A 27,625-nucleotide genomic window follows, 5' to 3' on the forward strand; every position below is an offset into this window, starting at 1 on the left:
TTTGAGTCATTTCCTTTCTTCCAGATTGGAAGGAGGCCGTAGGCCTTTGTGGGCTCAGTTGCCTAATATGTGTTTGCGTTTTTAGGATGATTTTAGTACCCCGATTAGGGTGTCACTAATCGTGGTCCCCGACAGTGGTGCTTGGTTCAACCGTGGCTTAAAAAAATAGTTGTCGACTATGAGCCGTAGATAAACTGATGTGAGGGGTGGGCTGTAAAAAAGCTGAAAATCATTTAATTGGACAGCCGTGACTTCTGAAAAGACTATTAAGTGGACCTCACTTGTCATGCCCGCTTCCACAGCCCTCTTAAGTTCAAAAAAAACTTCCAGTCTCTTCCTCCCTCGCTAACGAGTGGACCCCACTTGTCATCATCTTGTTCCTCCACTCCGCTTCCGATCGCACCTGCGGCAGAATCCGCACCCAAAGCGGAGCCCTCCCCGGCGGAGCACCCTGCCCTCCGCGCCCGACCGCGCCCGCGGCAGAGCCCGCCACCGAGGCACTACGTCGGCGGCGCCCGCCCACGCGGCGGAGCTCACACCCGAAGCAGCAGCAGCAGCAGGAAGCCGCCTCCCTGCATGCCCGAGCAATGCCAAGGAGAGCGGCCCGCCCGCCGACGAGCACCACCGAGGGCGCAATTTGTCCCAGACTGGTCCCTGACCCTGTTCCCCCTCAATCCAAATTGCTTCCCTCAGCTCGGAGGTCCTGTTGTTTCTCGGATTTAATTCGGTTTGGCCAGGCGCGTTCCCTTTCTTGCCGGTGATCCAGGCGGCACGAGCTCACCAGACTTTGACGGTCTCTGGTCCGCGCCAAAGCGCCGGCGGGGAAGGGGGGGCTGCGCGCGAGGGCTTCGGTTGGGAGAGAAAAAAAGGTTTTTTATATGTGCCATTATAATTTTCCAACTTATATGCCATTAGTATTCATCTATTTTGAAACTTGTCATTACAATTTTTTAATTCTTTGAACTGTGCCATTTTATACGTCTTTGATGTTCTTGGACCCACTCGCAGACCCGCATATTTTTGTATGACCCAAAATACCCCTACTGTTTCTCTCCCTTCAACTCACTGACATGTGAGGTCCACATGCCAGCTTCTCCTTCAACGTACGACCTCCTCCAACCTCCTCTCCACCACACGCTGCTCACCTCTACCCCCACCCCCACCCCGGCCGCTGCCGCCGCCGGCGGCCTACTCCCCGCAGGACGAGCTCCTCCCCCCCCCCCCCCGCGGGAGAGCCCTTACCCCGCCTGGCCTTGCGCGGGTATGGCGCCGCCGCGCCCTAGGGCGGGCTTGCCGCCGCCACCGCCACGCCCTCGGGCGGATGGAACGGCGAGGGCGCAACAGTGGCGCCCCCGCGCGAGGCCAGGCGAGGCCGCGGTGTTAGCATGCCCGCCTGAGGGTGACGCGGCGGCGTCTAGCCCACGCGAGTGCGTGGCGGTGGCGGCGTGCCCACGCAAGGCGTGGCGGCGGGGTGCCCGTGCAAGGCCAGGCGGGAGAGGGGCTCTCTTGGCAGGGGGAGGAGCTCGTCCAGCGAGGAGCAGGCCGGCGGCGGCCGGGGAGGAGCGCTTGGTGGAGAGGAGGTTGGAGGAGGCCGGAGGTTGAAGGAGAAGCTAACGTGTGGGCCCTACACGTCAGTGAGTTGAAAGATGAGAAGCAGTAGTGCTATTTTGGGCCATACGAAATATGCGGGTCTGCGAGTGGGTCAACAGCATCGAAGACGTATAAAATGACACGTTTCAAAGAAGTGAAGAATATTAATGGTAAGTTTCAAAATAGGTGAATAGTAATGGCATATTTCAGAAGTTGAAAATTTTAATCGCACATATCCAAAAAAAATCCGAAGGGTTACCTAGTGGATAATTAGTGCAAAATTTACCCCTCACAGCTAAAAGTAGCAGGGAAAGTTGCTGAACATTGCACTTTAAAAGAGCTGGCTTTAGGCAAAAACATCTATTAAGTTTGACTTTTTTGTTAGCTTTTGCCAACCAAACAAACCCGAGTTTTAATTTTCTTCGTTATCGCTTCAACCTTACAATGTCAACAATCCATCATATCTCTTATCTGTATAAAAATTTGATATTCGAATCATATATTGCTTGCTTAGTCTTTCACATAGACCTCCACCTACCCTATAGATGTGAGGAGATGTCCAGTGGTGAACTCAGCGTCTGGCCATCCTGGGCACTGGCTCGGGCTCCTAGGTGAGCGGAAGGGCGCCTGCATAGATCTTGCCAAAAGAAATGCCATGGAACTAAGCTCGGAGCATCTCCAGCAGTCCCCTAATAATTATTTTCCAATAACTGGTATTGGAAGATGTTCCAATAGAAGTTTTAGGATTATTGAGGAACTTGTTTTTGCAGTCTCCCAATAACATTTTCTTAATTCAACTAACTTATTGGAAGAGTCACAACTCCCCCCTTCATTCAGGGAGAGTTGAGGCGAATTATTGGGTTGTCTCAATAACTATTGGAAAAAAGAAAAAGATTTTGGTAGAATGCTATAGCACTATTTTCTTATCTACTCTCCTAATATGGTAGTTGGATTGGGAATTGAGGGACTGCTAGAAATACTCTTAGTATATCTAGCTAGTGCACACGACAAGCACAAATTAATCTAAATATAGATGAGCACAGCTATATATTGTCGTCTGGGCTCCAACAATTTTCTAGATCCGTCGACACCGCCTCCAAAAGGAAGCGGCATAAGAGGTGTCACCAATATCGATGTTAGCATAATGTCGGATAAGATTTTTCTCAAACAGTTTCCGGTAGCACCAGACATCGAGACTCAACGCGGATATGTAGATCGGCAAAGTCTCCAAAGTGGAAAGCAGTGCAAGAACCATCGCTATTGCTAGCCGGCTTGAAGCCGGGCTGGGATCCCTCTCTACGCTTCCCGAACCACGTCTGCACGCCGGTGCTAGAGGCCAGACACCAGTGAGAGCGTCGCCCTACAAGTCGCAGCCCGGACCCCTGATACACCATGGAATGTAGGACTAGGACCACGCAAATCCAATGCTAATTCATCCGGTCTGTTACGTCTGTACTGCTTCAACGTCGACAAAACACCCGAAGTTGAGGGGAGCTTTCCTTCATGATTAGTTGAGCTCCGTCTTCTTCAGTGGTTGTGACTTAAGCCTTCACTGTCCAAATCACTGGTTGAGTCGTGAGCACAACTCCACATTATTGACAGCGAGATTCAGAAGCAAAATTATAAGAGCTTCAGGGTCCCATGTCTATTAGTGACAACAGAAAAAAGACAGCATTGTTTAAAAAAAACTGAAAAAGACATCTCTGTCTGCAACGAGTATGGCATGCGTATTTGTTTTCTGTTGCTATGGCAATTTTTGGAGAGAGACAGTGATTGATCAACCCAAATTCCTGGCTATCTTGTAAGCGCACAATGCAGGATGTCTAGAAAGCTTTTATGCAGTTAGAGCAAAAGCTTGAATATGGATAGATCCTTTTGCCATCCAGTTCTTTCAGTTTAGTTTGAGAGTTGATGCACATACCATTTTCAGTCATTTGGTACCACATCACAGTTCAGAGTTGTTTGTTCATCTGATGTGCAAAAGGCATGCAGATCACACTCCCATCCTAGCTGTTAACACGTTGCTGTCCTATAGATTTAGGCCGTGTTTAGTTGCCTCCCGTAAAATTTTTAAAAGAGCATATTTCTACATTTGAATTACTAAACATAGACTAATCACAAAAATAATTACAGAACTCGTCTGTAAATCGCGAGACGAATCTAATGAGCCTAATTAATCCATCATTAGAGGTTGTTTATTGTAGCATTACTGTAGTAATTTAACGTCTAATTACAGCATAATTAGGTTCATTAGATTCGTCTCGCGATTTACAGGCAGCAGTCGCAATGCGCTTTTTATTTCGTTTAGATTTAAATCTCCATACAGGTGCCGAAATTTTTTTTTGGAATTTTGATTTTTGGAACTAAACACGGCGTTAGACTGCAGATAGGCCCATTACATTCAGAGACGTGTGCCCCTTTCGCGATTGACAGGTTGCTCGGCGCCAGAGTTTTTTTTCCCAACTGTTACATCCAACTTTGCAGGAAAGTGATCCTGGTTTCATTCACTGTTGACACTGCCCGGCGTCCACACTGCTGTGCTGTCTGTTTAATGGATTTCAGTCGCTGTCCTCGCTGCAACTGCTACGCTCCGCATCGTAGCCCACTTGCTGCAGGTGACAATGGAACCGAACCTAACTCTCGTCAATTTGATCTGCTGCTTTCTTCGGTAATTGGCTGTAGTTTAATTCTTCTAATCTGTATTCTCCTTTCGCATTAGCATGTCATTTTATAACAATTTCTTTCATTATTAATAACTAGTATATTGTCCATGCGTTGCTACGGGTAATAGAGTACCTATGTATACCTACATGAGATCACCAATTTTGTGTTCCTTTACTCCATGTACGAGTCGTGCCGCGACCGGTGTGGTATTATTGTTCGGATTCCAATTGAGATTCAAATTAATTTGTTCGGGTTCCAATTAGGATTCGGATTGATTTATTCAGATTCTGATTAAGATTCTAATTGACGGACCGTGGAATTACTACTTATTTTAGAAATAGTAGAGCTGGAGATAGAGAAGATATATGCTTCGATACGGCACTTATTGAAAAAACTGGAGACAGGCGAAAATCTCCCGCGAATGATTCTCGACACTTGCAGACAAGTTCAGTGGATATCACTCCTAACAGTATAATTTCATCATGCATTAACATGGAATGTACTCGTTGCTTTGAGGCTTGGACATCATTGCAGTTCAGCTAACCAATTCATCTGACCAAATCTGGTCAATTTTCAGGGAAGGCTAACACCAAAGTCTGACAATTTAAAAAGTGCATATATAGAGCCTGATGTGGGTCCCCTTAACAATGTCAAAGATGGTTAATCCGTCAGAGTATCGGTGCTGACATTGGCAGTCTGACATACAATCATGAGTAGTGAGTTTCTGCTGACAAACATAATAAGCTCATCATTGACATATGGCAAACGACCTTGCTTGCAGTTGTAGAATGCCAATGCAATTTGCTTAGTTTTTAATGGTTCATGTAAAGGACGAGAATGAGACTCAAGTTGGCGAGGGCAGAGTTTCTTTTAAAGTGGATAGCAGAAGCAATCGTTGTTCTGAAGAATATATTGCACGAACTGGAGCTTCTTGGACATATGACGTATTATTATTGGCATGAGAAGATCCATGGCCTTGACTATGAACCATCTAGATTCATGTTCATTCTCGTTGGTTAGCTTATAGTGTGATTATCGATCGGCAAATGTTCCCTCTTGTAGTTGGTAATTGCAAGCAGATGAACTGTCGGCCAGCAAGTTCATCAGTTCTCTTGTCATTCTTTTTTTTTTGTTGAGAAACTCAGTGTGTGTTTTTGTCAAATCCAAAATAATTTTTAAAGCGAAACCGAAATCGGCCCATTATTCATTCTTATTAGTACCCATATGTTATTGGGCCTGAGAATCCAACCATGGCTCCTGTCAGTCCTCTCTCTCAGCCCAAGACAAATAACAAAGGCCGAGATATGCCCACCAGATCAAAACGGCCCATCTGACCGTCCGTCTCCCCATCTTGACTTGTCAAACAAGTAGAAAGGATTCTGATTGCGTCGGTCCCCTGAAAAAACAAGCCTCAACGTCACTGGCAACGGGTCCCACATGAATAAACATCTCCCGCAATAAACGCACAAAAATCCAAAAGAAAGCGAAGTGGAACTCACCACCCCCAACGCCGAAGCATTTCTTTCTTCTTCCCCACTACTACTCCTCCCCGTCGGCTTCTCGAGCCCTCTCCAAAACCCTCCTAAAACCCTAGCATCCGTACGCCTCCGCCGCACCGATGGCCTCCTCGGCGCAATCGGGCGGCGCCGGAGGCGGCGGGACGATCACCTCCAACCCCCGCGTCTGGATCGTCGCAGGTATCGCCGTCGCCGGCGTCATCGTCCTCGCGGAGGCGGCGCGGCGCCGCAGGCGTTGGCTGCGGGGCAAGTCCAGCGCGCCGCCCGACGCTGGAGCTTTCTGCGACCGCTTCGAGCTCTCCCCTCCGCCACAGCCGCCGCCTCCCGCCGCGCGCCACCTGCTCTCGGGCCTAACCTTCGCCGCCAGTGACAAGTGAGCGCTGGAAGTTTCCTGCTCTGCTTCGCTGCTCTGAGTGATCTTAGTTTCCACTTTCCAGCCGTGTTTTTGATCGATTTTTTGATGTTTTAGCTTCGAGATCAAAGGCTATGTAGCTGGGTTTGGAAACCCGGACTGGAAGAGGACTCACGAGGCGCCGAGGCACACGGCAGTGACAGTCACAATGCTGCAGAAGCAGGGGGCCACCTGCGTCGGAAGGACAGTCATGGATGAACTCGGCTATGGGTTTGTACCTATTGTTGCTTCAAATTGACATGATTTCAGGCAGCTCCAGAATTTACACTTGATGATGCATATAAATGGAATGGTAAAGGTCAAATGGTTAAGACTAACACTGCAATTTTAGCATTGAGTTCATGATAACCTGAGCATTGAAACTGTAATGGTGTCAGAAAACACCTTGTGAAGGTCATTGTAACTCAGAAATACCTTTAAGTTTTTACCTTTTTGTGACTTAATCCTTAAGCCTTCACAATTACATGGTTGTTTGTGCAAACATCATTAGGAAATTAGGATCATTTTTAGTCGAAAACCTCTTTAACATCTACCATACTACTGCAAGCTAATTTACCATGTTTTGTCAGTGTCACTGGAGAAAATTTGCACTGCGGAACACCAATCAACCCTGCTTCTCCATCACTTGTTCCTGGTGGATCATGCAGTGGAGCTGCTGTGGCAGTTGCTGCACAACTTGCCGACTTTGCTCTTGGTATAAGATTGCTACCAACTTCCTCTTCTGATTATAAATCTCCAATTGTTCTTGTAAATGGAACATTTTCCATTTTTCTTGCCATGCCATGGAGAAATGTTGTCTGTATGTGTAATAGTGTTACATTTTGCTCTTTCCACTTCTCCATATGTTTTTTCTTCTATACATGACCTTTTGGACTCTTAAATTCTTGTAGGCACCGATACAATTGGTGATGTAAGAATTCCAGCTTCTTTCTGTGGGTTACTCAGTTTTAGGCCTTCTTATGGTGTTGTATCTACTCTTGGGACCATAGCAAATTCACAAAGTCTAGATACAATTGGTATTTCCTTGGCCCTGTCAATAATTTTCATTCTTATGTTTGTTGAGTTATGACAAGTATTTTTCTTGTCTTGTGACACAAGTCAAATACCTATTTTATGAGCAGGCAGAACCTCGTGTGCCATGTTAAAGCTGAGGTCGAATCCATATAAATCCTTGTTGTAAAAATAAGTAATGAGATTGAAAGATAGTAAATAATTGCGACTACAATGGAGTTGTATCCAAAACATACCACAGTTTCAGTATGAAAAAAAGAGTTAGTTTATCTGATGAACAATTTTTTCTGGATGGTAAGGAACTTATGATGAATATTATCCAACCAAACTATTCACAAACAAATTAAGAAAGATTCAACCCTCTCATTAAAGAATACGACTGTATAGATTGGAAAACTACTCTCCCTTCAGAACAGCCTTCAACCAATTATCGATGTTAGTGTCAAATGGCAGCATAGTTATATTCTTTTTTAGAAAAATGAAAAATGTTTATTATTTATTATTTCACTGGATTTCTGAACCTTGTTAGGATGGTTTGCACGAGATCCAAGTGTTCTGCATGTTGTCGGAGAAGCTCTATTACCAGCTATTGCAGGTGGACTAAGAAGGCAATTTGTTTTTGCCGATGATTGCTTTCAGCTGCTAAAGGTCTCTAACCAGAAAACTGTGCATGCCATAAAAAATGCTGTCCAGACATTACCCGGATGTAAGTCATAGTGATGCGTCTTTAATTCATATTTTTTTACTTTACCGAGCCAGATCAGCCACAATTAATCCCACATGTTGCAGATCAGCCACCTAAACACATCAATATCGGCCAATATATTTATTCAAATGTACCTAGCCTGAAGGAGTTCTGCGAACCTGCTACAAAGTTACAAGAAGGAATGTCAGCCTTAAAAGCGCTCTCCACAGTGATGCTGTTACTGCAAAGGTTTGTTTTCAGTAATCATTTGCACCAGTTTAGAAATAACAGGGATGATAATTCTTTTAGGAGCTAGTCAAAATTTGGTCTGATCATATCATTATCCTGTTTTTCTGTCTGAGTTTACGAGTTGATGTCGAAGCTTTGGATTCTAGGATATGCTGAGTCGCTAGGTCTTTATGAGTGGGCCATAGCTGGCAGGTTGAGCACCATGTCAGATAGTGAATTGTGCCTTTACCTTATGCTTGGAAACGTTTGTGTTAGTGACAGTAGGCTTGTACTTTGTGAACTCTTGGATTTCTGGATTGTTGATTAGATCTACTAGTTGGGAGTTGGAACTGTATCCTGCTTGTGATTTGATTTGCAAGATTAACAGCAAAACCTTTTATGCTGTTGGAAGGATTAAATTCTTCATCTTCAATGCCTAGCGCAACATCCCACATTAAGCTAAAGCTGAACGGCTGGAGCTGATCAGCCCAGCCGGTCCGGCTGCATTTAGCCCAGCCAAACGGCTTGGAAATTCCTTGTGGTTTCTATGAAAGACAGTTCAATCCTTTAATGCGAGGAAAATCTTTTTTTTGGCTGTGCTACTGTTGTTATTTTGGAACTGGATTATTTTATTTATTGCTTTGTTGTTTCTATCTTAATCTGAATCAACAAGTAACCTGAGACTTACATGCCAATAAATTTTTCAGATATGAGTTTAAGGCAAGTCACGAGAATTGGGTTAACACTGTTAAACCTAAGCTTGGCCTTGATATCTCTACTCGTGTACTACGAGCTGTGAATTTTGCACATGATAACATCAAATCTTTGTACGCAATAAGAAATGAATTGAGGGCGGCACTCAAGAATCTTCTAAAGGTAGTCTTCCACTTGACCCTTGTTTACTGGTTTTTAACTACTACTCCAGCATTAATTTTGTTAGCTCCTTTTCCTGAAAGTTCATGCTGCAGTAGCTACTGAAAAGGAGTGTACTTTGTGGTAGGAGCAGGACAACAATAAAGTGATTTTACACAGAATATTTTTCATTCTGTGAAAAAGAGGAACTGATAATGAATCCTTACATTATTGTTTGTTATAGTAGACACAGAAGAAACAATAAAGTGTGTGTGTGCATATAAATTCCTTTTAGTGTTGATCACATAATAATTCCTTCATTTTGCTGCATCACAATGAGAGTTCATGGTAAATTTTGCAAAAAGCTCATTGTTAGATTGAATGAAGGATTCGTATGATGTTTTTGGTTTCGACTCTTTCTTTCATATGGTGCCTTTTAGGATACCGGAATTTTAGTTCTACCAACCACAGCTGGATACCCTCTGAAGAGAAACTCTAAAGAAAGACTATCATCTGGATTTGAGGATAGAATGTACAAATTTGTAGGCATTGCTGCACTTTCTGGCTGTTGTGAGGTAAGGCAGTATCTCCACTGATTTTCTTTGTGTTATTTTCATCCTCTTGAGTCTTGAAAAAAAAAATTAAAACAGCCTCCTCACTTTTGCAGGTCACTATCCCCTTAGCAAATCTGGATCACCATGTCTCTCTTTCATTTGTAGCAACACATGGATCAGATAAATCCCTCCTTCGTACTATCTTGGATACATATTCTCTTATCCAGGAACAAGTAGTTTTGGCATCCAAGTTGGTAATGGCACCAGTAACCAATGGTGACGTTGATGTTGATATTGATATCGATGCATCAGAATTGCTGAAAGAAAAGGTTTATTTTCAGCAAACAGCCCCCCTCTGTTCCTCCTTCCTCCCTTCCTCCCTTCTTCTTTCTTTATGTTTTGATTTCTATATTAATCCTAAAATGGCCTTTAACATCATCGGGCCAGTCCTGATCATAAATTGATCAACACCGTGGTTCAGGCTAATAACAAATTTGAAACAACCAGCACTACTACCATGTTCCAGCTAATTGTGAATTTAATATACTGTTTCCTGATACAAGTCTTTCTACCTTTACTGGAAGACATCATCACATCGCTCTCCTCAATCGTAACAAAATTATGGATCCTTAATTAGAAGGATATGATACTTGCTTAGCTATATTTTTTCTTGTGTCATTGTGCTGTATTGCAGAACAGTTCGATCTTTGATTCGCAGCATTAAAATACTAGATAAAAAGTAGGAACACTTACTGGACCAAACTACATTATGGACATAAATATGGTTACTGTAATACTGTCTGAGGAAGTGGCTGCGGTATAATAAAGTTACTCTAGTCTGTTACCACCAACTTAAAGCAACCGAGTTCATTTCTTGGACATGTTCTTTTCGATTTAAATTATTTTTGCTTCTTTGACAGGGGAATAGTGCTTTCAAAAGAAGACTGTGGAGCAAGGCAGTTGAGTTTTATTCAGAGGCCATCAGTTTGAGTGACACAAATGCAACATATTACTGCAATAGAGCAGCTGCTTATCTGGAACTGGGCAGGTATACTTGCTAGCAACCATATTTTTCTGCTTTATTTTTTTTTCTAAATCAGTATGTTAAATCTGGTATATGTAATCTTATGCAGTTTTAAACAAGCTGAAGCAGATTGTGACCAGGCCTTACTGTTGGATAAAAAGGTAAGATTCTTTTTTAGACATAGTCCCATGTTTCATGTTACATGAGTATCAATATTTCAGTAATACAATAAAAGGAATGTGTTTAAGGTTTATTAGATAGTTCTGGATGATGCTGATATCCTTACCATCCTGTGCTGTTACAGTAGTATAAAATCCTTCTCTGTGAATTTCTTTTGTTGTTTCAGAACGTTAAAGCATATCTACGGCGAGGTTTTGCAAGGGAAGTTGCTTTGAATTACAAAGAAGCTCTTCAAGGTGCGGCATTTTTCTACCATTGCATTAACTTCTCAGTTCTTAGCTACATATCAAAAGGCTAAAGTTGACATTTAATTGTGCCAATTGCCAATAACTTGCAGCTAGTAGATGTTTGGTGGGCTATAGTTACTTTTGTATGATGGGTCTTAGCATTTAGTAATTTTAATTTATTTATTGTTGAGAAAAGAGTTTAGTGATGCCATTATGGATGAGCTGGCAGAATGAAACTAATTTGCTTATAGCTTGATGCCATACTACGATACCTTATGAGCTCACAGAATTTTCTCAAATACACTTTTTGGATAACCACCTTGAAGGAGTTTAACCTTGGCAGTATCTTGAATAATTCATTTGCATGTACAGATTTCCGGCATGCTTTGGCTTTGGAACCACAAAACAGAACAGCCCTTGCGGCAGAGAGGAGGCTGCAGAAACTCCTGAAGTGATGGGGATCGCCAACCTCCTTACTTGTAAATTTTTGGAAGGCGCGCCTTGGTTGAAGGCAATTTTGATCGGTCACTTGTAAAAAGAGAGAAGTATTCCGTGCGATGTGTTGGTTAAACTATTCACCCGCCATAGAACTCTGCTCCGTTTGCTGTCATGCATAAATTTCCGTATCACTGGTCAGGACGATTGTGAGGAGATTTTTGTATATCCTGAGAGCAGAGGTTCTTTCATTGAGTTCCTTGGACCTAGCAGTTTTTTGCTAGGAAAGTTGAACTAATTAATATACGCTGTAATACTGCATGCGGCATGTTTTGTATTAAACCATTATATACGCTGTACTGCCTGGACCTGGAAATCAAGATCACATTGATTTGAGAGAGCTTGGGCCTGCTAGATTGTGTAGTGTCTGTGCCAAGGTGGTGAACCCCGCTCTGTTTCCTCTATCATTTTATCATTTCATTTAACTTCACCACGACTTGCGAATCGTGGACTATGATGATGAAGCAAGTAGTGTTAATCGTCTCCAGTTGATTGCAGGTTCGTAACACTTTGCTTGTGCAAACTTCTTTTTTCCCTATTGAAGTCACTTTTTGCTTTTTGCTTGTGACCAATACTCGAACAAAAAAGAAAAAGAAATTTCTACCGTTCTGTCAGCGACGTGTATTTAATTCAGCAAGAAATATCTGTGCTGCAACCTCCAAACCCAATTGTACACCACATGAGCCCGACCGAAGTTCATCGATCAAACGTGACCACAGAAATATCAGGTTCGAACACCACTGAAATCTACGAGTACGAGCACATCCTGTTCCTGCAACGAATCCAGATGTAACACATGAGCTCGCAGTTTCGCCGTATCTCTCTTCAGCGAACATAACGGCCGCTACTGGACCGACGGAACTAGACCACGTCGCCGACACGGACCCTCCAGTTTGTCGCCTCCGTCCCCGGCGCGCGCACGTTTCTTGCGTCCCCGCACCATTTGGGAGCCTTGCACATCTGCTTCTCTCCATCCTCCATTCCTCCACGGACTTGCTCTCTTCCCTGCACCGGCAACCATGCGGCAGCACCAGCCCATGCGGCAGCTCCGGACGCCGATGGACCCGCTGGCCGCGCTCGCCTCGAGCTTCTTCTCGGCCTTCTCGCCGCTGCTGTCTTCGTCGGCGCAGCACCAGCAGCAGGGCTCCACGTTCCTGCTCCTGCCGCTCCCCGTCGCGGCGGCGCGCGCGCTCACCGTGCTCCGCCGGCTCCTGCTTCTCGCCACGCAGGCCTTCATCTCCCTCTTCTTCATGTTCCTCTCCGCGCTCGCGCCCGTGCCGCCGCCGCAGCCGCCGGCGCTCGCGCCCACGCTGCCGCGCATGGAGCCGGGGTCCCCGGCGGGGGACTCCTGCGTGGGCCGCGCGCTCGCGCACGTGCTCTCCGTGGCGTCGAGGCTCCCCGTGGCCTCCCGCAAGTACGAGCTGGTGCGCGGCCTCGCGGAGCGGCTGCTCGACGACAACGTGCGCGCCGGTGGCGCGCGGGTCGGCGCCGTGAACCGGGCCGCGCTCTCCGGCGCGTTCGCGCGCACGCTGCGGCAGCTGGAGTCCGCCGCTGGAGGGGAGTGGCCCGGCATGGAGCTGGCCGTGCGCGCGGTGCGGGCGGGGATGCGGTGGTGGAGGCCGACCGCGTCGTCGTCGCTGGACGAGGGGTTCGGCGGGCCCGCGGCCGAGAAGCTGGCCGCCGAGCTGCTGTGGCTCGGGCAGAAGATGGCCGAGTGCGGCGCGGCGCGCGAGGCCGTGGCGCAGTTCGGCGACGCCGCGAGGCTCGGAAGCCGCGCGCTCGTCGCCGAACCGGCGCTCCAGGTCTCGCTGCTCCGGCTTGCCGGTACGTGAAAAACTCTTCATCATCTTTTGCCGGTTTTAGACGCTACCGCGGCGAATTTTGCTCTGATCCAAATCATGCGAAGACTGCATGGAACGTAGCGTGATCATGTGTGTGCTACTGTGCTTCATGAATTCGTGACGGTTTCAACGGCGCCTGTGCCGAAATTTGGATTGACGTAGACGTAGTTGGATATGTGCGCACCGTCGTCGTTTTGACGGGAGAAAATGCGGTGGCTTGGTGTGGCGGACGAACGCCGACGGCGAGGAGGAGATGACTATTCCATGGTCGCGACGGCTTCAAACGTGGGGAGGATGGTGACGGTGACTTAGGATAGGCCTGTCACTATGCCTCTCCGTAGTCGACGGCACTCAACAATGTGACGATGAGAGCTAGTAATTTCGCTGAGAGAATTGCCTATATGACACTGGAAAAAATAGACTTTGCCTATTTGACATTGAAATTAGAATTCTTACCCATATGTCCACAACTTAGTTTTGTTTGCCAAAATGGCACTCCCGTCAACTTATGTTACTATCACCGTTAGAGGTTCCGGGTGGCCCACACGTCAGTCTCACTTTCTCCTCCTCTCTCTCCGTCCATGGCGATCAGCAGAGGTCCACTACGAGCTCCTGCAGCAGCCCGTCGAGCACGGCCAAGGGCGGAGTCAGGAATTTGTTTTTTTCATTATTAAGGGGGCCAACCATGCTAATTTATATAAAAATTTAATCAAAATTCAAATGTTGAATGTAAATTTGGGAACCATAGGAGCGGTGGTGACGTCGGTGCTAGCGTCCTGGCGCTCCGGCCGGGCGGCCGCACGTCGCCGGCGCCGGGCTTGGAGAACGACGCGGAGATCTTGGCAGAGGCCCTCCTCGTCGGCGGTGACCCGTGCTGTGCCATCTGCGGCACGGCGACACCGCCACCGCTCTCTGCCTGCAGTGTGGCGGCTCAACGACACCACGGCGACGACACGCGCCGCTGCTGCCCCTGCTGCTGCTCGCGCCGCCCCGCCGCGACTGCATCCGCACGCGCGAAGAAGTCGATGAACGCCCCCGCGCCCCCCGTGGCGCCCTCCTCGACCTCCTCCACCTTGCCGTGGCTGCCCCGGTCGGCGCTGCGGCCGCCGCAGCGTTGGCGGACGCGGACCCCTTCTTCCGGAACATGCGGCAGAGTACCCAGCCCTCGGCCGGACGCTCCGCCGCCCCCAACGCAGCGCCGACGCCGGCGCGGCGGCACGGGGCGAGCCCGGCGCCCGCGAGCCGGTACTCGTGCATCACCCAGTCCGTCTTGCTCCCCGTCGGCGACTTCCCGCTGTAGAACACCATCGACCGCTTCATGCCCACCTGCACGGCCCGTCCTGCGCCTGGCTGCCACCGCCACGGGTCCGCGGCGAGCCGGCGAAGGCGGCGGCGGTGCGGCGTTCCCGGCGAGGCCGATGACGCCCGCGAAGAGGTAGCTCGGAGGCCGGGCCCCGCCGTCCGCCGGTGCCAGAGGCCACCCCTTCTCCGGCCGGAGCAGGAGTGCGCGAACCGGGGAGGGCCGAAGCCGGCGCGCAGCGTGGCCGGCGGGGCGAATCCGGGGAGGGAGGCGCAGAGGTTCTTCCTCGAGCAGAGGTTGGCGGCGATACCGGGATGATGAGGAAGGGCGCGGCCGTGGGGAGGGAGGGGCCGGCGCCGTCGCTCCCAGGCACCGCGTGGCCGTCGACCTCGTGCGCCGGTGGCCCGAGCGCACGCCGCCGCCGCTCCGTGAGCCCGCCGTGGCCCGAGCGCGTGCTACCTCAGCTCCGCGAGCTCGTGGCTCGCCGGCCGCGCCTCGCCTCGCCACGCCTCCACTGCGAGCGGCCGGCGCGCGCGCGCGAGCTGAGGGGGCGGAGGGGGAGGAGTGGCGCCGGCGATGGGGGCGCCTTGCCTCGCCTCCGCTGCGCGACGGAGGGAGCAGGGGAGGGTGAATGCCGGCCGCCATGGCCCCGCGGAGGACAGGCTTTACGGCGGAGCTCGGCTGCGGCCGAGCGCGAGCAGGCGGAGCTCAGGCGGGCACAGCGAGGACGGCGAGGCGGCCAAGATCGGGCCCGCATGTCGGTGACCAGACTTACGGTGTCGCTAACAGAACATAACGCCAGTGTCAAATAGGCAAAGAAAACCTGTGATTGGGACATATAAACAAGATTTTATTTTTTGGTATTAAATAGGTAAACTCTATTTTTTGTGTTAAATAGGCAATTTTCTCAATTTGGCTACAGATCGCGGGAGAAATATCTTGGAAGGCGCCGCTTAGCCAAACTTGGGCCTTGTAGTCCAGCCCACGTACAGGTTTCAGCCCAGAGCTGGCGCTTCCGCGTTTGCACCCGTCTCCTGGCGGCGCAGTAGCATTAGTACCACCTCGTCCGCCTAACGAAGCAAACACCAGCTTATAAACCTGAGCGTAGTTGTGGCTTTTTCTCTTCGGAGACATCTGATAAAATTGGAATGATAATACGCACAAATTGAAAAATGGTTTAAATTTTTTTGAGATTTTGCGCGCAGGTCCCTGGTCCCTTGTAGATATGCCCCTAAAGCTTCTCGTTTGTTATTAGGAGGTCCCTGCGCTTTTACATTTAGGTCTATCTTTTGCCCTTTCCTTGCAGTTGCAACTTCCAACCGAGGAGCTTACACATTGGATCCAGAATCTTATCTATAATCACAATAAAGCTCTCTAGGACTCTGAGCGCCTTTTAATTTCCCAGCATGCACTGATCTTTCTTTTTTTCTTTTGCTTTTTTTTCTCTTGCGGTCAACAGTAAAAGATCTTTTCACTAAGCAGTGTCTAGGTATATATTTTGACCCTTGTGGCCTTATCGACCGATTTCTCTAAGCTTGTGGATTTGGTGTTGACTCTCATATGTTCTTGTTCAATGAGATTCATTTTTTCCCTTCGCATGTTAATAAAGGTTTATTTTGCATTTTTGCAGCATCTTTGCATCTGTGCGTGCTATCTTTAACGTTTTACTAGCATAAATGCATTGTATCAGCATTCAGCAACATAAGCATATAAGAACAAACACTGGCGGAGCCTGACCACAGAATTAGGAGGGGCCAGCCTTTGTTAATTTAGCCGCTGAAGCAATGAACAATGTTAAATTACTGTTTAAGTAATGGAAAGTTTGCATGCTAGGGGGGGGGCATGGCCCTCTATGGCCCCAACATAGCTCCACCACTGAGAACAAATGCGCACCTCCATCCTTATATATATAAGTTCTCAAATTCGACCTTTTTCTGCTGTAGGCTGTAGCATACTCGATTCTTTCCCTTTAAGATAGATGAATTAAAGAACTGTTTGATTGGTTCGTGTGCAGTGTTTTTGTTCAAGCACGCCAACTCGAGGGAGTTCGAAGAGGGTGCCGACGGGAAGGACATGAGCGCGGTTGCCGAGCAGCGGATGGCGATGCTGCGGTCGTGGCTGCCGCTGCTGTGTCGCGGCAGCACCGGCACAGACGCGCCGGTGCTGACCGGCCGGGAGCGAGCGGAGATGGTGACCGTGCTGGAGGACCTGATCGACAAGCTCAGCTGGGAGCAGCGGGAGGAAGTCCTCTCGCTCTGGCTGCACCACTTCGCCTCCTGCCCCGACACCGACTGGCCCAACCTCGAGAGCTGCTACACGCGCTGGTACGCCGAGGCGCGCAGGCTGCTCGCGTAGCGCGTCAACTCAACTGCGCGCGGGATGGATGAAATCATGTACATAACTCCGTAGAAGCGCTTGTGTATATATGTATGCGCTATAGCAAAATGGAAAAAAGTTCATAGACATTTGACTTCAATCACATTATGGAAATGTGTAATACTACTTTGAATGCAGAGGTCATGCATGCACTTATCAGAACACAAGGTATTGCGCAATACACCAGACTTTATTCCTCCAAAGAATTGGGCTGTAACAACAATGAAAAACAAAGGCTGAAACGGTGAATGTGCTTATTCTAAGGAGGATGTTACAATGAGTCATACAGCCGTTACAACAGATTCTTGGTATTTATATCCTGATCACTCTACTGTACTGTACATATATCCCTGGGGACAAAAAGAAGTTACAGTTCATCTTAGCTCACTTGTAGAGTTTGTCCTTCCGATGGCGCTTGGTTCTCCAATTGATACAGATGCTAATGATTTTGAGGCCCAGGCGGTGGCGTTCATTGCCCCCTCCTGCAAATTCCCCCGCTTTGAACTTGAAGGGTATAGCCTATGGAATTTCTGTCTTGCTTGCTCAAGGTAGGTGAGGAAATATTCATGGGCACCCATCAAGTTTGCAAAGAGATTATGCCTCCATGCCCATCTGGCAAAGGAATCTATCTTCGGGAAAAGAAGATACAGCAACCTCAAGATTACAAATGCGGTTGCCAATGCCAGGTAAGTATCCTGCTGAAGTATTTTCTCTGGCGAACGCGCCCACCAGAATGGGCAATTTTCCTGTTCAGCATCCTTTTTATGCTCAATATCATCTAATGAATGTATCATGGCCTCCCCTGCAGTTGACTTCACCGAAGCATTGATACCTTCATCACATAAACTTATCAATTGTAAATGATTTAAGCATAGGAAGCACCAACGACAATGTTAAAGTTCTGGAACAAAGAGACCACAACTGAGCTGGAAAAAGCCAGGCTCATAATCCTACATGGATCAGTTTCTCAATGTGCAAAGCAACAAGGATTAATTATGACAAGCTTGCAAGTAAAGCCATCCGAATAAGAAAGGAGACAGGAGTTAATAAGGAGTAAATAGCACACCTGAGACATCAGTGTAGAAAGCAGCAAGTGATTTAACAGTCCTAGGTCCATGATACCGCACTCTCATGGTCAAATTCAAGAGAAACAGTGTTGGAAAACCATGAATTCCATATCTTGATATTATGCTGCAGTTTCAGCAATATATTACTATTCCACCAAACAGATGTATTACTCTAAGAAATAAAACTTTCTTTACTCTATGTGAGAACATACCTTGGCCTAATTGCAGATTCCTCAAATGCAAAATGCCGAATAGTTGGGAATAAGGAAGCTAATGTCTCAAAATTTGGTTTGCATTCTTGTGAGAATGGGCACCATGATGCATAAAAAAGGACAGCAATATAGTCATCCTTGTTCATGTGAAGAAGATTAACTGCCCTTGCCAATGTGACCTCATCTCCCTACAAGGTTAAAATTAACAATCAGATTCCATTGTGATAACTACGGCAGATGGGAAATCCTTGTATTCAGGGGGAGATAAAGTTGAAACTGCAGGGATTAGTTTTTTTATTGCTTTGGCATAAGCAATACCATCATTTATATGCAAGTGTCCGGCACGGGCTGCTAAAAGTTGAAACCAATGAACAGAAGGAGAAAATTGTGAAAATAGGACTCTGATCGTTGCGTTTCGCATGTCTTTCCAAGCGTTGACATCGTAAAATTGGGACTCTAAACATGTCTCTTGATTATCATGCCATTTGGTGTATTTCCCATCTTTTCTTTTTTTTCTTTTAAGGTATTTGGCAGGATGAAATGTCCCTTATGCCCCTCTATAATTTTGGCAATCTAAATATTCACGGTAAACAATTGGCGTCACGAATCATTTGCTAATTTCTACTCCATGAGACCATATGGGACAAGGTAGTGGAATGAAAAATTCGTATACATATCAATTTTTTTCTGCTATTTTTTCACAGCGTTGAATATAGTTTACCTCGATGACGCCGATCGGGTCGCCGAAAAGGCGATCTAGCGCCGAGCACATCTCGGGAGCCCCGAGGGCGGATTCCACGATAGTAGGGACCCGGCACGCATCGGTAGGAATCGAGGCGGCGGTGGCGGGCCTGACGCCGGCGAGGAGGAAGGGTAAGAGAAGCGCCGTCCACCACGGCTGTCGCGGCGCCATGGGATGGGGCTGCCGCGGGGGGCCGAGCACGCCTCTACCGGCCCTAGATCTGGGCGCCCCGAGCGCGGCCGCGGCCGCGGCGCGCACGGTGGGCTGCGCTCACCGCCGGGAGGGGCGCTGCCGCGGCGGCCACGGCGACTCGGGCGGCGGGCGCGGCCTGCGGGGGGGTGGGTTCGGTGTGTGAGGCGTGCGTTGTTGGGGGGTCGCTTTATCGGGTTCGGGCGCTAACAGGCCGTCCGATCAGGATCGGGCGGCGCAGGGCCGCTGGCCAGCCAGTCTTGACCCTCGGGGCGCGCGGGTCGTCGTCGCGCACGACGTGCGGGACCCGGAACGGCGATGATGGACTTCGCAGCGTGGGCCCCACCTGCAGTAGGGGGGGGGGGGTTCCGAGCATGACGGTACATCAACACGATTGGTACGCACGCGTTTATGACATGTGGGGCCATGAAGACAAATGCATGTATGGAGTACTAAACAAAATTTATTTGCGAAATTTTTTCACGGATGGGTGTAATTTTTCGAGAGGAACCTAATGAGCCAAGTTCTATTATGATTGGCTACAGTGATACTACAGTAACCGTGTCTAGGCATCTCTAACCGTGCGGTTAAAGATCTCATTAATTAAAGTAACTGCTACAGTATCATAATTATAGAAATAGTTTTGTAATTATATTTTATTTAATATCTCTAATTAATGGTCAAAACATCGAAAACTTTTTAAAGCCAACCAAACACGGCCTGGACCATCCCGTAGGTCGGCCGTGGGTCCACTGGCATTAGATGCGTGGGGCCGTACTAGGCAGAGTGTCAGTTGCGGCCGCGGGCGTGGGCGCAGCACGCGGCGAGGACGCGACCCGGCGGCGGCAGGGTTGCCTGCACAACGGCTGCCGTGGAGAATCTGATTTGCTTTTGGGGTCACGGATAAATTGGACACGGGAGAATCTGTTCGGATTACTGCTCGTTTTGTGGCAATTCTGTGGGGAAACTTTGCATCCGGTGCCCGTGTCTAAAGAGGTAAAAAAGAACCGCACTTGGCCCGAGATTGATCGCTAGGACAATACTAATGCTTTTATGATAGTGTCCGGATCGGGTAATCCGCGGAGTATAGCCAACCAAGTGGGCAAGCGGCTGGTCTTGGCGACAATCAGAGAATTCTGGTGTAAGATTAGAGGGAAATAGTTCGATGGAATCGAACTATCGAAGTGAGCCATGGGAAGAGGAATGAATGGAGCAATCATTATTGGGCGCAGATGGCATGTCCCTGTCGTTACAATTGCTCGTAAGATTATCCATATCGCAGCTGGCGAATCATGGAATTATGATCGCGATCAAACTTGAATTGCAGGGACGACACTAGAAAAAGGGAGGTCTTCAAACTCTAAAAAAAAGGGAGGTCTTTGTCAAATCGCCAGTTTCAACAGCCAATAGCCAACTGCGAACTGACACACACACAAAATTGCATTCTAAGTCGTTGTGATGTTGTCTGCAAGACCTCATGAACTACACTGCCATTTTTGACTGAATTTATGCTGCCCAGAGTATTAGTAGAGTTGACATGTTACAATTTACAAGCGAACAAAAAAAATGAAAAAAAATTTGGAACGACAACAACTTCGGCCAGCTGGACGCTCGCAGTAAACTACCACAATGAGTAAATATCGACACATTCTTCTTACAGGTAACCATACTCTTCTTGAATAATGGAAGATTTTCCTGGCGATTTATCAAAAATTCTGAACTACAGAAATGGTGGAACATATAATGGTGGAACATTTACAGTTTGCTATTGCTTATCATTCATCTCCAAATAATTATATTGATTTCACTGGGCTGTAGTCTGGGATGACCAGTATATAGACCAACCAATTTACATACAAGATACAAAAATAATTGGGTACAGTTACAAAAAGAAATGTAACAAGGGGGAAAATGAATTATACCTATATGGCACATTGGCCGCGATTATGTACACCGCAGCATCATCCCTTTATTGGATATGTTTCTCGCTACTCAAATAATTTTGATGGCTTCCTTTCTGTATCCTGGCAATAAAACTTTGGCCTGGAAAGCTTAGCCACCAAGCCTGTTCTCTGCCGCAGCACTTGCCCGATCAATCTAATGGAACCTTGCAGTTCCATGTCGATGCATGACAAGTTAGCAGAATCATGCTTCCCGTGTTTTGACCCAAACTTGTACTCAGTTGTACTCAGACAATAATTGTAACAGTGTGTAGGGGGAAAGAATAAGTTCATATCTTGTGTCAGTGTCTACTATGCTCCTTATTTTCTGAGAAAGGGCTTCTGACAGACCAGTAGCTTTTCATCACTAGCTATGTCAAGATCTAAAATTCGGGCATCCCATCTGAGTTGAGTAACAACAGATCTTGCAGCTTCAATAAGAGGGGCGGTGTCACGGATTATGACCCAGCCCTGCATCAACATCAAACAAATATAAAAATTTTGGGACGATTGATGCCTAGTGCTCCGCATGTGCAAGACTAATCTGATAATTGTGCTGAATGCCTTCATCATGGGTAACGGCAACTGTGCTTTATAGTTGTACAGTAAATAAACTTAAGTATAGTAAAGTGTATTTTTTTCCCATTTTAAATTCTAATGTCAAACCTCTTCAGTAGTAGAGAGTCTATGTTACTGATAGACCATCATCAGAATAATTGCCTACCAAAGTATATGGCCAGATAAGGACTAAAGTTTTCAAGAAACTAAACCCCCCAAATAGAACAGCGCCATATAGACCTTTTTGCCATTTAGAACCATCAACAAGCCCATACTGGGCAATGTTATGTCATATGTTACACATGCATCGAATAACCTATAGATGTGAATAACAGACATGATTCTTAACTGAATAAGCGATTCCCATATCAGCATAATTAGCCAAATATTGCTTACCTCTGGTCGTAGGATTCGATCAACTTCCAAGAATATGTCAAGAGTAGAACATCTATGCTTGTGGCTCTTCTCAAGTGATAGCAAGCCATCAGCGTGCACCATATCATATGTTCTTGGGTATGTTGGAAATGCTTCACACCTGAACAAATGTTTAGCCATCCATCAACTGAAGGTTGATCCGAAGATCCAAATGCCAAAGTTTTCTATGAAATTGATATTTTACGTATGCAACTATGCATCAATCTCCATGTACTCCAACAAAATTATGTGAAATAGAGGATGCTATGATTCCTCTTACAGCAACAAATTTCCTAAGCCTAAAATTTGCATCTATTAGTGTTTCAGAGTTTTTTTTTAAATCAACATTTCAGAGTTATGACTGTATGCATCCACATATGAAGTGTTGTTTGGAAATCTTTATCAAGTAAAAAGGCAATTCAAGATTAAGAATTAGCAGAGCATGCACTTGAAACAAAAAAAGGGGGGAAACGAACTCAAGACAAAGAAAAGACCATGAACTATTACTTACCAGTCATGTTGAACCCCAATAAACCCGCGGTCAAATATTAGCGGTAGATAGTTTGGGGCATTCGTAGGAACAACATTCATCACCCATACAGACTTTCCAGCCTTCAGTAAAGCAGAATTAAATCCACCAAAATGAGCATTCATATCTAACACATTCCTTAACATGTTAAATGGTGGCTGTGGGTCCTCATCACCAGGTCTCTTTGGATGATCTGAAAATATAAGTGGAGACAGCAACGACCAGTAGTTTCGCACCATGGAGTCCCAGCTTGAAGTATCATCAGCAAATACATCTGAATGCACACCTGATAAATTTGAAGGTTCTTAATGAAAGGCAGACAAACATTTGAACATTAAGACGCATACTTTTAACTTTATTCATTTGTTCACTTGATTTGACCATTGGCATTATGTAGTCAAATACTTACCATGTATGTCAAGTTCTGTTGAGTTCTGTCTAGCCTGAGATGGCCAGGTCGTTCGATGTTCAATGGGGATCCAACGCTGACTTCTTGTGCCTGATATGCAGGGGTTTAGTGGCTGGTAGTATGGTGACTCTGGATCATGGCCACAAAGCTCAGGCCCAGATTTCCTGCAAAACAACACTGTAAGTTCATCACTTGACAAAACATTTTGTATTATAAATTCTGTAGGTCTTGGTATGCAGTAGAGTACCTTGAAGTGTAACAATCCCTTTTATTTGTCTTTTTCCATACAATTGTCTCATCTTGTTGTGACAGCATCTCCCAACAAAGGCCCTCCGCGAAGTCACGGATGGCTGTCCATTTCTTTTGATTTTCTTTGTCACGCAAGGCCCTATGTGTATTCAAATTCGATGTCCATACAAAATATCCATCAGGCCTCAAAAGCCTGTTCACTTCAACCAAGAAAATGCCATCTGCAAAATTACAGCGTCAAGCAATGTTTACTTATTTATTAAGACTGAAAGAGATACTACTTTATCGCCATCCTAAAGTACCATAAACTTGTCTTTACAGAAATTCTATATATGCAAGTTTGCAGTGGCAAGGGTTACAAGTCAACTGAGAGTAGCCCACAACTGCATGCCCTTGAATATTTAGTATTCAGCTAGAATTTTATACAGACTTTACATGTGCAAGTGCTAATATAAGATATTGCTGAACAGCATTTAGTCAATGAGAGCCAAGACACATGAAAGAAGAAGACTAACACATACCATTTTTGTCCCATTCAATGTTGCATTTCGCACAATGGACCATATCAAAGGAAAGATATGGATACGGAAGCTGCTTTGTTGCAAATGAACCGATCATTGCAGGAATGCCTCTCTCTAGTGTAATTTGCACCTGGCTGCCTGATGCTTCATAGTTAGCAATGCACATGGTCAAGAGATCTCTATCAAAAAGATGTGCCCCAAAGGTACCAAATCCACATTCTATGTCAAGGACTGTCCTAACCTGAAAATGGCATCGCAAGAAACACAATCAGAAAGAATGTGATAAAGGTTTTTACTCCGCGTTTTACTGTAGCATATCAGAGCATAGAATGAATAAGGTATGTCAACCTATGTTTCACATAATGGATTATAGTGAAGAATGAAGATCCTACTAACATGCTTTTGCAGTACAGTACAGGAAACCCTGATATATACTTCACAGCACATTGGGCATGTGTGGTTTCCAAAGTCAAATTAAGTAGAAATAGACTGGCACTTTCCAGCCAGCGCACTCAACACACAAGATTTGTAAAGTACCATCAAGTGGAAAGACCACGACGGACAAGTGCTGCTGAATAAGATATCACGATATAAAAAGGATCATCTGAAACTGAAAAATCAAAATACTGTCATCCAAACAAATAAAACAAGTTTCCCCAAAAAAACTGCATGATCATGATGTGCTTAAAATTGGATCACGATTCTAAAAACATTGCCTAACCAAGTATCAAGCCACAACTGCTCAACAGAAATCACATGATATATTTAAGCAACCACTATAAAGCACAGGTGTCCTGAATCCTGGTAGAATTAAATCGTGCAAGAAGCCAGAAAGTTCATAGGATGTTGACAAAGAGCACTAGTAAGAGTGGATTACTCTTTGAAGAGAGGTTTTATACCAAAGAGTGACACCTCATTGACATGAATGCCATTGGTTCAGTTTTATACTTTAACTTCAGCTAGTTCTGTGTATGCATTCACTACACATGAAAGTCAAATAAGTAATTGACAGCATAGGGTTAAATTGAATAAATGGCAACAACTCACCCCAGCCCCATTGAAATTGAACTCATTCCGCAGCCCAATCATCTCGGCAATTTGATGTGCATAATCCTCCACGCCATCAGCCATGTGCGCGTCCGACGGGAAGGAGATCTGGTCCTCCTCCACCATCATCCTGTTATCAATGAGCAACCACCGAATCGGCAACAAGTATACCAACCCACCACCTCGAATTTTACCGACGGAGCAAGTTTTGTTCACACACCTCTTGAACAGGCTCCCAGAAGAGAACTCCTGCCCGCTAATCCGCACGTTGTCCTTCCAGATGAAGCCCTTGCCGCTGGGCCACCGCACGGGCATCCGGTAGCTCCGCGGCGGCGCGACGAGGCAGGTAACCCTGCCGTCGCGCGTGCACTGGCGCTCGTAGCTTATGACGACGCCGCCGCCCAGATCCGAGACGTCGACGGCGTCCGTGATGTTGTAGTAGCAGGGCACGTAGTTCTCGTACTCGGGCGGGCACACCTCCGCCTCCTTGGCGCGGACGCCGCCGCCCGCGAGCTCGCCGATGTCGAGCAGGTCCGTGACCAGCTGCTCCTGCAGCCGGCGGTACCCCCGGTGCGCGGCGGCCGCGGCCGCGCGCGCCGCCGCGCCGCGCCCCGCGTAGAGCGACCCCGCCCACGCGACGGACCCCACGAGCGCCGCCGCCGCCAGGACCAGGACCCCGATCCTCACCGCGGCGGCCGCGGCAGCGAGGTGCCGCTTCCGCGCGCCGACCCGGCCGAAGGCGCCGCCAATGCCGTTCTCGCCGGGCTCCTTGGGGTCGTAGTACGCCCCCTCCGCCGCCGCCGCTGCCGGCTTGCCGCCGATCCCCGACACCCCCCGGTACAGCGGCCGCGACATGCCTGCTGCTGCGGACGGATCTCACGGGCCGCACCAGAGCCGCATGGAGCGCCGCGACACGCGGGCCGCCACGTACTGGGACCGCGGCAGCGGAGCAACCCCGCAGCGTTCTCTCCTCCGCGCTGCCGCTGCAGCTCCACTGAGCGCTACTGCCTCCTCACCATTACTCGAGCAATGGAGATAGGGAGAGAGGGAGAGTGACTCCTTGGCCGTTTCGCTCCGGAATCCGGATCTCTTTTCTTACCCCACGCGTGACGCGTCACAGGACGGAACGGGAAGAGCAGAGCAAGGAGAGGACGGAACACTACCACACTAGCAAGTGTCTTGGCAGACCGGTATAAATAGAGATGGGGATTACGGTGCTGGGTCAGCTGGATGACAGGTGGGCCGGAATCATCTGGGCCCACGGTCGGTGGGAGAGAGGGGGGTGGCGGTGCTGTTGGGGACGGAACCGAAAAATTAATGCGCGAGGGCCCCGCGGGGTTGTGGTTGACGTGTGTTGGGCTCGGCCGGTCTCGTGATACTACAGAATGTCACACGCGCGTTGTTTTTCTTCTGAACGTGGTGGCCGCGTGGAACCCTGCAGATTATCATAAAACTATGATTGATCGGATGATTAGTTAATAATTATGCTGGACATTAGATCCCAAACCACTGTCGTCGCCGCACGTCATGTGCAATCCCGGGGTGTGCAGGTTTTAAAAAAAATGTTCAGGTTCAGCATGTGTACTACTAGTGCAGCAGTGTTACGAGGTTGGCATCAGCTGCGAGTTTACATCAAAAGAAGCCATGCGCTTAGCCACAAGTGACATGCATTGTGTTGTGTTGCCCTCGGCGATATGGAAATGGAATAGGCAACGCGGCTGCGCTGTCGACGATCATAAGTAGCATGCTGTGAACTGGCGAATTGGCCAGATTTTGGATCACGGGGCAATCTATAGTCTGCAATTGATACTATTGAACTGCCGACCTTAGACTTTGAGTTGAGCAAAAAATAGTAGTATGGCATCAAGATCTTAGATCCCCTGGCATAACAGTGTTTGGTTTGCCCTGAAAAAGTTTTTATGAAAACTTTTCGGTGCTTTAACCATTAATTAGGGATATTAAATAAAGTCTAATTATAAAAACACCTCAACAAGACCACAACTATGATAATGTAGCAGTACTGTAGCTAATGGGACCTTTGACGTACGATTAGAAGATGACTAGGTACGGTTACTGTAGCATTACTGTAGCCAATCATGATGGAACTTAACTTATTAGATTCATCTCGAAAAGTTACACCCATATGTGAAAAAGTTTTGCAAATAAATTTCATTTAGTACTCCATGCATGCATTCGTCTTTTTTTGAAAAAAAATTCATAGTGTAAATCAAACGAGCGGGCACATTTTGAAATCCTGCCGGCTGACCTTAAACGCCATCGTGGACCGAGAGTCTGAGAGATCTCTCACACACAAAAAAGAACAACCTCCAGCCGCCGCGTGCACGCAAGACGCAACGGGAAAGGCGCGTGGCTGGCGGGCTCGCCGTGCGCCGGCGCCGCTGCTTTTACCGGGGGGGGGGGGGGGGGGGGGGGGGGGTGGATACTGATCAAATGGGATGGCTAGCCCCACGAGCCCGCCACTTCAGCGCGGCCGGAAAGGTGCACGCCGGCCGGCGCGCGCGGTCGGAGCAGAGAATCGGGTGGGTCGATCGCATTTGGTGATTGTGCCTGAACTGCGCGGGTCGCGGTAACACGAGCCAGCGCGACGCCGTGGCGCGGCGCGCGCCCTTGCTTTGCTTGCCCCACGCCCACAGGCCACAGGGCACGGGCCGCCGGCCATGGCCGGCCGGAGCCGAACCTTCCCCCGCCGCCGGTGGGGGGCACCCAGCCGAAACGGCCAGCCTGCCCACCTCCTTGCCCCCACATCCACTGATCCACCCCGACTGTGAACT

At 47.6% G+C, this 27,625-nt stretch overlaps 4 protein-coding genes across 4 annotated transcripts; 2 read left to right on the forward strand and 2 right to left on the reverse strand.

The window, feature by feature from the left end:
* The first annotated feature begins 5,753 nt into the window (after window positions 1–5,753).
* LOC120642210 (outer envelope protein 64, mitochondrial-like) lies at window positions 5,754–11,779 on the forward strand. The gene is made up of 13 exons (XM_039918662.1): window positions 5,754–6,144; window positions 6,241–6,393; window positions 6,753–6,877; window positions 7,074–7,199; window positions 7,724–7,900; window positions 7,984–8,128; window positions 8,815–8,983; window positions 9,400–9,534; window positions 9,627–9,842; window positions 10,434–10,561; window positions 10,647–10,698; window positions 10,884–10,953; window positions 11,317–11,779. Exons 1-13 carry the CDS (start codon window positions 5,873–5,875, stop codon window positions 11,397–11,399), a joined length of 1,851 nt encoding a protein of 616 aa, XP_039774596.1. The 5' UTR covers window positions 5,754–5,872; the 3' UTR covers window positions 11,400–11,779.
* Window positions 11,780–12,051: 272 nt separating this feature from the next.
* On the forward strand, window positions 12,052–17,219 carry LOC120642215. Its single transcript, XM_039918676.1, has 2 exons — window positions 12,052–13,263; window positions 16,595–17,219. The coding sequence occupies exons 1-2, from the start codon at window positions 12,459–12,461 to the stop codon at window positions 16,933–16,935; spliced, it is 1,146 nt and encodes a 381-aa protein (XP_039774610.1). The 5' UTR covers window positions 12,052–12,458; the 3' UTR covers window positions 16,936–17,219.
* LOC120642223 (5'-adenylylsulfate reductase-like 3) lies at window positions 17,128–19,327 on the reverse strand. Its single transcript, XM_039918688.1, has 4 exons — window positions 18,957–19,327; window positions 18,236–18,423; window positions 18,023–18,147; window positions 17,128–17,788 (listed from the first exon to the last, which is right to left on the reverse strand). Exons 1-4 carry the CDS (start codon window positions 19,146–19,148, stop codon window positions 17,331–17,333), a joined length of 963 nt encoding a protein of 320 aa, XP_039774622.1. The 5' UTR covers window positions 19,149–19,327; the 3' UTR covers window positions 17,128–17,330.
* A 1,583-nt stretch (window positions 19,328–20,910) lies between these two features.
* On the reverse strand, window positions 20,911–26,004 carry LOC120642202 (probable pectin methyltransferase QUA2). Its single transcript, XM_039918650.1, has 8 exons — window positions 25,054–26,004; window positions 24,834–24,963; window positions 23,787–24,027; window positions 23,264–23,486; window positions 23,017–23,180; window positions 22,590–22,893; window positions 22,061–22,199; window positions 20,911–21,577 (listed from the first exon to the last, which is right to left on the reverse strand). Exons 1-8 carry the CDS (start codon window positions 25,686–25,688, stop codon window positions 21,428–21,430), a joined length of 1,986 nt encoding a protein of 661 aa, XP_039774584.1. The 5' UTR covers window positions 25,689–26,004; the 3' UTR covers window positions 20,911–21,427.
* Window positions 26,005–27,625: the final 1,621 nt, after the last annotated feature.

Source organism: Panicum virgatum, chromosome 1K (assembly GCF_016808335.1).
Source record: "Panicum virgatum strain AP13 chromosome 1K, P.virgatum_v5, whole genome shotgun sequence".
Classification (NCBI taxonomy): domain Eukaryota; kingdom Viridiplantae; phylum Streptophyta; class Magnoliopsida; order Poales; family Poaceae; genus Panicum; species Panicum virgatum.